Here is a 9,973-nt window from a genome sequence, read left to right as displayed (position 1 = left end):
TTCCCTTCTCAAGTACTGAAAAATACCTTGGTGGAAGGTCATAGTTCTTAAAAAAGAAAAATAACTCAAGCATTTATCCTCCTAATACATGCTAGAGAATTTTTAAATCATGACTAAAAATCATGTTTAAGTTGTTCAATTATTACAAAAATCTAATGTATATTTTGAAAAGCGTAGGGCCTTTTATATAGTACTAGACTGTCAAGTACCCAGCTCTCAGAGAAAATTTGGCAAATTGAAGAGGCCACAAAATGTTACAGAAGTATCACAATTTAAACTAGCATTAGTCATCCTCCTCCTGAAGAATCTCTCTGTCCAGGTTAATGTGAAACATATTTTAAAACTTTTAAAACCAGTTCTCAGGAAGAGCATTTGAGATGAAACACCCAATATAACCCTATGAAATGATGAGCACCTTTAACTCAGTTGGTTTCACAGGGGACACAAAATACTCCAAATCTCTTAAGAATGCCTAAACATACGTAACAGATCCTTACAAACCTCACTGTCAAAAACTGATGAACTGTAACAGCGGCTTGGAGTTATTTAGCATTTGAGAGCAATAATGGGTTTAATCTTCTGAATTTACCTGATTAGCTGCCATCGGGGAGTTGTTTTTCACCCACTCTTCCACTATCTTTACCACTGCACGAAGAATTTTGGCATCCGTAGATTTTTCAATGAGAGATGTCAGAATAGCTTGTATGAAATTTTTCCTCATTTCCATGCTCATCACAGCCAGGCGAGTTTTCACAAGATCCAGGCTTAGCATTACCAGCTCACTTGTACCTGCTATGGATGTAAAAAAAAGGATTACATTGTGAAAGCACCTGTAAAACACCTAGTAAAGAAGTTTTCAAGATAGGCTACTGTAATTTTAAAAATAGCTACAACAATATCTGTTACTTGGCAATATATCCCTAGAAATAATGTTTTCAGAACTACTACTTTCCATTCCTAAGCAACTGAGAGAGACTCCTTCCCAAAAAAGCCAAATCCATTCAAAATCCTAAAGGCAAGCCTGCGTGGTTTCATTTTGGTAAAAGGTATTACAGAACCCCAGTGCTGAAAAACTGCAATTAAACTTGTGAAAGAAATACTATAATGATGCAGCATACATATTCTGCCTGTTAATTTCCTGACTTGCTTATCTGTCAAGTTTAATAATTTTCGAATAGTTTCTCAGTGTTAATAAAATTTGCAAGCCTCTCATTTACCTAATTAAAATATGGGCTGGAATCTAACAGCAGCAATTCTTCCAAAGTATTTTTGTCAGTGGCTTATTCATTAATAAATTACCGTGCTCTTTACTAGCACTGGCTTTTCTTCTACAACAATGTCTGACTTTTTTCAATGACTCATGGCATAACTCATCTGATGATAGACAGAATTGTATGGACTGAAAAGGATGCTATTTTAAGATAAAGACAAGCATCTGCTCCAACAACTTAATTTCAAGCAGTTGTTCCAATATTAGCAAATAGCAAGGAATTAAAAAAAAAAAAAGCAAAAGCAAAAAAATTCAGCCCCTCTACCCTGAACTCTATGAACTCTTGAAAAATGCCAGCATTTCCATGCTGTAGCACATACTTCTGATCATTAACATCCTCAGACTGTGTAATGTCATACCTGTATTTGCTTCTGCTGTTCCTGCTGTAGCCTGTGGGTTTAGGTGTTCCCTGACCATCTTCTGCAGAGACCGCATGAAAACCGAAATCAGCCTGTCAATATAGCTGGGATTGTTACTGCACGCTGACTTCAGAATCATTAAAGTACCTATAGAAAAACACAATACTTGAGTAAATCTTTTACTGAGCATGACGTAACATAAGATGGATGTTTTCAATGTGGATGTTCTTTTTTTATGAAATGAAACAGAAAAATGTTCCAGCTGTATTTTGTCCAGCCAAGGAAGAAGCATGGGAGAACCCAAGTTAAACACTACAAATCTGGATAGATTTGAAGAAAAGTTTCAGTATCAACTTTGGTATAAGACTAAAATCATATTTTTGCATTAATCAAAATATTTGAAAGTTCTGTAGATAAGTGTATGATAGAGGGCAAGGGGGAGAAAGGGAGGACAGAAAGAGGTGTATTGAGAGCAGATACTTCTCCAAGTCCTATGGGAAAAAAAAAAAAAAAGAAAAAAGAAATACAGTTAACCAGGTAAAATGAAACTACTCCTCATGCTGCACATTAGCGTTCGTAGCAAAATGTAGCAACACTGTTAGGTTTAGGTAGGCCTGGGTTTAGTGACCAAAAATAAGATTTAAAAATTACACAGTCTGCATGTTCTGATCTAAAAACTTTATGAAAACTTTCAGAAGTTCATAAATAAGTTACAGTAGATTGAAAAGCACTATCAAATCAGGTGATTTCGGCACAGCCTATGAACGCATGACACCTGCAAGACCACAGTCCCTTCAAGTCACACTGAGTTCGTAACGGCGCCTATCTTAATACAAGCTTATCCATATACATCCAAACCAATCAGTTTTAGCAATATCTATGCTTTGGAATACCTTAAAAAAGTTCCTGCGCCTTGTCAAACTGTACCCGCTAAAGCATCCACAGCCTCTCCTTACTACGGCGTCACCATCCAAGAAAAGCCCCTGACCATATTTATAGAGGCACGCTTTGTTCGCTGAATAGCTGCTGCAAAAGCTTTTATTTCTTTTCCTGCTCAGATGTGCACAAAATCTGTCACGCAAAGTTCAGCCTCAGACACACAACTCGCAAGATTTGCACCACCCGACAGCTAGACTGGAGTGCTGCTTCTAAGTGAGCGCTGGGCACAGCGTCAGAAACATCCTGGGGAGTTGGTCGTCAAGCTCGCCCTGACATCTGACAGACAGGCAATTCCCAAAGCGGAATTACACCCATCTGTACAGACCACAGACTAGAACAGTGAAGGACATTTGCCATTTAAATCAGCAAGTTCTCCAAAACTGTACAGTTTCAGGTCTGTATTATGAACAGTTCTGGGCCAAACTGGATTACACAGATATATCCGCATCATTATATTACGTAGTTGAGCTCTCTACCACTTAAATAAGTACGAATAACAAGAAAAGAAGAACATTTCAGCTCTTCAGTATAGTATATGCTAAAAATTCAGATTTGCTCACTCAAGAAAGAATTGTATTTTTGCAATTTCTTACCTAGTGGGCATTCAAGATAGAGAAGTAAGTCTTCCTACATTATTTAAATCAGGTGATAAGTTAAAAAGTAAAAAGGCAATAACGTGCAAGAATGTTTACATGGATTCCTTGAAATATCCTATTGTATCTCACAGCAGTACCCACAGGATTTGGGTTTTTCCATGTAAAAAGTTTCCAGTTAAGTTTTACTTTAAATTTTGGTTAATCTGAACGCAGCATCTCTTCCCTATGCACTCCGAATACACAGGGCTTCCATCCAGCACAGCTGCAGCTCCCCACTTCCAATAACTGCTCCCAAGTCAGCTACCGGGAAAAGACAGAACGCACTGAACCCTCCCAGCTCCTTTTTCACAACCCACATCCCAAACTCATCTCTCTAGATGGCTCCAAATGCTTCCTGCAGCTTCCTCCGCATTAGATCAGATTTCAGTTTCCTTATGGAAACCAAAACCTCATAACGAAGAACACATTCACGGGCTCGACATACATCCATGAGAGATGTGGGAAGCTTACCGAAGAGCTGGGAAGGGTTAGCATTGGTGGCTTTTTCATAATTAGTAAGTCCTTCATAAATAACCTTTCCAACTGCAGCATAAAGGCACTCCAGCTCTTCATACTTCGAAGCTACACTTGAGGTACCTGCAGAGTTTTGAGAACTGCGTTTACTTTCGGTAACATTAGCCATGGAACAGGCAAGGAACAGCTACACTGTGAACATACCAGAACATAAACTTGCTAATTAACCAAGATAGCACAAGCAGATCCCTTATTTACATCAACCTCTTTATTATACAACCAATGTGTCTTCTATAGTAGTGTACCACTATTTCTAAATAACTCACGTTGTTGAGGGGTCTTAGATTACTGATTTTCAAGAAAATATTATCGAAGTTAGTTTATATGAAGACATGTCCTACTACCTATTGTCTTTCTTTTTACACTCTCCCTTCCTTGTTTTAACAAAAGAGCAAAGCTTAACTAATAAAAAAAACCCACACTTCTGAGGCTGAAAAATTATAATTGCAAAAATACTTTAAATTTATAGCATGCATCTCTTGAATGGAAGTCATGACAGCCACAGGTTATTAAGTTTTTATGTCAATGGATAATGATATATTCCACATGATTACTTATTTCAGCTTCTCATTTTTTGAACAGAGGTTGAAAGTGCAAGCTAAAACGGACCATTAAATGCAGGAATCTTAAAACAGAATATTAGCACATTCCACAGAGGTCTACACCACGCCCTTAAAACACTTAAATTATGCAGCAATAAAGGATAAAAGGAGGAAGAAAATTTTGTACTTGGTTCTTGAGTGAAAATACCCATCAAGCGAGAAAGCAGGCTGTGGACTGCTCTCAAAACCTTGGTGTTCCCACACGTCATACAGGCTGCTACACCTCGCTGCAGGGGTTTGAAGCTGCTAAGGACAGCTGGGGGCTGCAGTACAGTTAACAGGAAACTTAAGACCTCTAAGCCAGTGCAAATGTTGGCAAAGTTGGCCTGATTGGGTTGTTCCTAAAGAGAACATACACAAAAAGGCAGTGAGGGGGGGAAAATCACACAAGTAATACACAGAAGAGTAAGTCCAGGTCACATCTGCTAAAAACCTGCAATAAGGTTGAGGTTTCTACACCACCCACATTTCACTTCTTGGGCAAGTCATGCAACATAAAACTGTGAAACAAAAGGCACTATAAAATCTCAGTTTTCAAAGCTGCCCCCAGACTTGCTGGTTAGAAATACTTTCAAAAGAGCATAATTTTTCTCCCCCTTTGTCAACATCTTTCCGAGAGAGGCCTTCAGGGACGAGCTAAAACAGTATATGCTATGATAAATTATAGCTTAGAAAAGAGGGTATTTAGAACTAAATTGAAAAAAGAAAAAAAAAATATTCCTAGACATATCTTTTTAAGCCTACAAAACAATCATTAAGAGAGAAAATTAGTCTGTTTGCTGCAAAAGCATTATTCTTTTTTCTGAACCTCCCGTACAACTGACACCACATAGTGCAAAATTAAGATATGAAATTCCTGTTTACTTGTATTAAGTAAACATCAACTACATCCACCATCCTCAGGTCTGAGGGCTGGTACAGTGCGTTTGTTTTGAGGTGAGGGAAAACGTGGAGCAGGCCAGGTTTTGATTTTGGCTTGCTCTTAGACACAGTGCACTTTCTCCACCTTCCTCCAGATCATGAAAGATGATAAACTGCAAGATTTGTTTGAAAAGCAGAGGAAAAGACATAAAAGTTCATGTTCTGGAAGCATACAGACTCCTGGAATTACATGCTCATGTTGTTTCTACACCTCCACCATCTTCCCCTCTGTTCCAGAAAGGGCGGGCAACACCGGTCTGTACATAACACACGGCTCTTCTTCAGCAGCCAGCACACAGATACTCACAACCGTCCCCAGCTTCAGCGCAGAGAAATCACTCAAAGCCATGAGTTTCCTGAAGTCATACTGCTGTTACTGCACAGCCTTCATCACCTGGCACCTAACAGCTTTGCAACAGTCTGAGGGAGGAAGGCGAGGAGGAGGTAATCCTCGTGCAACCCTGGTCAGAACTGACTACAGTTCTTCCAGCTGTAGGCTATCAAATCCAGCGGCAGGAAAAATCACTCAGCCTGCACACTACTTGGGAAAAGAGGAGTAAAGCAACAAGTATGAGCTCCCTGGAGCACTATCAATACTTGTAAACCCAAAACAAATGGAGGCACGTCAGAAACGCTTCCAGTGGAAGGAGAAAAGGATGAAAGTAGATACTTGCCCTTTCAAGGACCATCTCCATAAAGACAAGAGCGTTATGAAAGTATAGCACATTATTATATGGCAAAAAGCACACAAACAGCGTACAGGTGATAAACAAAACGTGTTGTATCATCAAATACAGAAAGTTAGCCTTTCAGTGAAATTTGTATTATGATAATATAGTCAGAAAACCAATAAAATCAATCTCAATTGGTACAACTTCATACTAACAACAACAAAAAAATCCCATACCAACAAAAAACACCAAGCAGCAGGCCATCCAAACATGCAAATTACAACCTATGTCAAAATAAAAGTAATGCAGGAAGTTACTGTATTTGTTGCTAAGTCTATCTGTAAGGACTGCAGCTATATGAGTTATAACCACTGATGCAATTCACATATTTTAACAATTTATGTATTTCACTACAAAGAAGAGAAGATTAAGACTGTAAAAATCTGTATCCAGGTATCATTAGTTTTCACTACGTGCTGGTGCAACCTGGAGACCTACAGGACTAGTGTGTTACTTACCACAGTCATTAGCAGTTTATCAAACCATTGCAACTTCAGTTCTGACTTTGGCCACATGTCTGGTCGCAAAGCTGTTTTCAGAAGGTTGACACAGCGGCGAGACAGCAATTCCCCAGGAGATCCAGCAGTGTTTGAGTTGTCATTTACCTAGCAATTAATCAGAGTTAACAAAATGACACCCTTTTGTAACCAACTCATTAATTTATGATGCATTCCAAGCAAGCATATAATTTCTTATTTCTGAAACAGATAAGCTTAAGTAGTTTTATCAGTACAGTCACAGAGCATTTAACTGCTTAAAAAGCTGACAACTAACAGTAAACATCACAACTGGTGTCTGAACTGCTAGCTAGTTACCCCAAATCACCCTTCAAAGGTATATTAAAAAAGTTTAATCCCACACATTACTACAACTCTGAACATGCTCGCGATGGTTAATCCTTTCTGTTTGCACGGTATTCATAAACATAGGTAGCTCTTTATTCGGTTCATCTTTATACTTCAAGAGCACATCTAGTGTGTGCAATGGACTGTGGTGTGTAAAACCCCACATTACTTACCAGCAGAGTCTGCTGCAGAGCAGAAGTCATGAAATTTGTCAGCTTTAAGCTACACCTAGCTAATTTTCTCCATTCTAGAAAAGTTAATTATTGAAAAAAAAAAAAAAGTGAAAAGCTTTAGTTCTGCATGCTGCATAAAAAGAAGTGATTCCATGTATTTGATCTTGAAAATACAACCTCTAAATAATCTTCAGATTTTCATCAAATCTAGGCAACACAACAAGTATAGTTTTCAGCATCAGGCAAATATATAAATGAATTAAGAAAAGCACTTTCTGTGAACTTTCTGAAACCTTTCCCTGGCTCCAGCCAAATTCTACTAGCCACATTTATTTCAAGCATGTCGCTCCTGATATAGTACTTGCTTGAAAAGATAAAGTAATGAACTAACAAAATGCTCTAAGTGATCAACAGTACAGTAGAATCTAGACTCCATCAATTTCAAAATCTGGATTGTAACCATTTACAATGAAGTTTCAAAGTGCATGCTCCCTGCACCAAGCTGTAATTGTACAATGCCTTTCGTGAATAATATCCAGCATTTGTGACATGAAAAACATGCAGAAACTGGTTATCAATTTCTTTCCTCCTTATTTTATTTTACTTCATGTACAATTCTGCATTGAAGTTTCTAATCTTTTAGCACAACAAAATATACAAACACCAGAATAATCCAAGCACAACGGGACTCTTGTGAAGTGAGGGGTTTATGGTTTTGGCTACTAATGCTGCATTGGTATTTGCATATCAGAATAAACACAGTACCTGGCAAGCAATTCTAATCAAGAAATTCACGACTGTATCTGTGTGCTGCTTGTCAATCGGCTTGGAAAGAAGTGCATCAGCTCCTGGCAAGGACTGGCTACGTCCAAATACCTGCACGTACACCACACACAAAAGCCATAAGCAACACTGCAGAAGGATAACAACAAGCAGAAGAGACTTAAAATATTTTCTAAAAGTATAACCTTCAAGTCAGGGAGTTTAGAGTTATGCGGAGAAAAACAAGTACAGTAAATTGCTTAGTCAACACAGGTTATACTATCAGAGTCTCTGAACAAACGTTGAATTTTTCTTACAGCACTTATCGCTCCTGTAGCTGTCCTGAATCGTTTTACTTCTTGGCCAGAATCAATAGACAATCCTCTTTTAACAGCAGATGAGGCAGAACTTACTCCTTCTCCACTTGCTCCCGAATCCATATCTGAATCTGGCTGAAATATCGGCAACGAGCATGTTAAAGAAGCATTTCACCGTATAACAGTTCAATTTTTACCAGTTTATTTAGACTTCCTACCTGCTGGTCTTTAATTCTTTGCAATTCCCATTTAATAACTACTTCAGCAAGATCCACAGCTAATTTTCTTTGCTCTATCGTAACACTGGGAGTGAAGCCCAGTCTCTGCATGGCACTAACCATATGCTGCACCAAGTGATGTCTCACTGGATAATAAACCTGAAAAGATGTTTTCACAGTCATGTTAGCCATTAACCAATAAAACTGTACTCAGAAACTACAGAGTTGAAATAAAGCAAAATGGTTAAATAGCCTTTAATCCCAAAAAGTCTGCTAACTCTTTACCGTGCTCAAATTCTGGAGTCCAGAAAGGTAACTGGGGTTTTGAAAATAAAATTTTGGCTACAATTTTCAGTAGTGACTACTGATTTCATGTACCCAAATGAAGATGCTGTTTTGAAGAGAACTGATTTTCCTCGCGGAACAATCATTCCAACACTCGGGAGCTACAACTCATATCTGAACACACTCAGGTATTCTTTCAAAAGGCACTGGGGCATCGATTACTGAGAAGTAACTTAAATGCAAATTAGCTAACTGTCACTTCAGATCATATTTTAGTATGCATTTTCAAAAAAGCTCCTAGGTTGACATTCTGCAGCATTCCCCATTTGTTTAAAGTTTCCCAACATTCATTAGCTGGAGACAAAAAAGTTACCTAGTTAATCCCACAGAATATATAAAGTCAAACAAACAAGGATGACTGGAGGATGAGGAATAGGGTTCAGCAATTTTTTTTAAACAACTCTCAGAATCTTCCCAGCGCCACTGAAGAGCACTGCTAACGCACATGCAATGACTGGCAGATTTCACCTAACATTTTGAGTCCTAACTTCCATCATGGTAAATTTTAATAATTGGTTTGCTATTTAATAGTTGTTTTCTGTTTCAATAAATACCTTTGCAGACAGCTGATGCCTTTTGAAGGTAAACCATTTAAATCCAATCGTTATTTCCTAATCACACTGCAGTTTACCTCCTTGGTATTAGAGATACAGTGACTACCAGAATAACTGGTGCAAGTACCTTGAAATGTTGTACTATCAAGTGCAAAATATGTACTAGTTGGGGAACCGTATGACCCTCTTCCACAATGATTTTTCGTGTCCAGTGGGTCAGCATCTGATGACCATCTTCCATGCGAGCAGGCACAGCTGGAGTCAGAATAGCCATCGCTTGCCTCACAATAGCTCGGGCCTCCATCGCATGAGCTTTCAGAAGACTGTGAAAAACCTAAAAAGCAAAGAAAGAGAAACTGCAACATACGTACTCTAAATAGCACAATTATCTCCTAAAGGCCCATAATTCGTTAAATATTAATAATACTTCATCAGAAGTATACAGTGTATGCTTCAGTCTCCCTGAAGTTCCCTTTTTCTTCCTCCCGCTCCACTGTCCAGTTTGGAGTTTTCCTTTGGTCCCCAAATTCTGTCTCAACTGAAATGTCTGTCTCTTAAATGGAGAAACATTTTTCATTTTGTTAATTCAGCCAAAGGCACTTTTCATTGTCACATTTGCTCTCTCTCTTTTCACTTATCTTGAAACTTCTTCCCATTGCCAAATAAATTTGTATTAGTATTTGGCTTGCTGCTTCTGTTTGTTGCATGTGAGTTTGTTACTTCTACACTAAGTATCCAAAACTACTGTACACCCTCTACTCTGCATTT

General features: G+C 38.4%; 1 protein-coding gene across 1 annotated transcript in view; it reads right to left on the bottom strand.

The window, feature by feature from the left end:
* Window positions 1-9,973, bottom strand: part of TRRAP (transformation/transcription domain-associated protein) — a gene marked incomplete at its 3' end in the record, with an annotated part of 61,847 nt that overhangs the window by 11,880 nt on the left and 39,994 nt on the right. The window contains exons 39-47 of the mRNA XM_010155673.1: window positions 9,333-9,539; window positions 8,307-8,465; window positions 8,089-8,223; window positions 7,775-7,885; window positions 6,450-6,596; window positions 4,467-4,680; window positions 3,675-3,800; window positions 1,630-1,776; window positions 590-792 (exon numbers count right to left, since the gene is read on the bottom strand). Coding sequence (XP_010153975.1) covers window positions 590-792; window positions 1,630-1,776; window positions 3,675-3,800; window positions 4,467-4,680; window positions 6,450-6,596; window positions 7,775-7,885; window positions 8,089-8,223; window positions 8,307-8,465; window positions 9,333-9,539 — 1,449 coding nt within the window. The remainder of the gene's footprint in view (window positions 1-589; window positions 793-1,629; window positions 1,777-3,674; window positions 3,801-4,466; window positions 4,681-6,449; window positions 6,597-7,774; window positions 7,886-8,088; window positions 8,224-8,306; window positions 8,466-9,332; window positions 9,540-9,973) is intronic.

This window comes from Eurypyga helias, unplaced genomic scaffold (genome assembly GCF_000690775.1).
Source record: "Eurypyga helias isolate BGI_N326 unplaced genomic scaffold, ASM69077v1 scaffold11127, whole genome shotgun sequence".
Lineage (NCBI taxonomy): Eukaryota > Metazoa > Chordata > Aves > Eurypygiformes > Eurypygidae > Eurypyga > Eurypyga helias.
The sequence above is the reverse complement of the archived record's forward strand: the minus strand, read 5'-3'. Positions and strand labels throughout refer to the sequence as shown.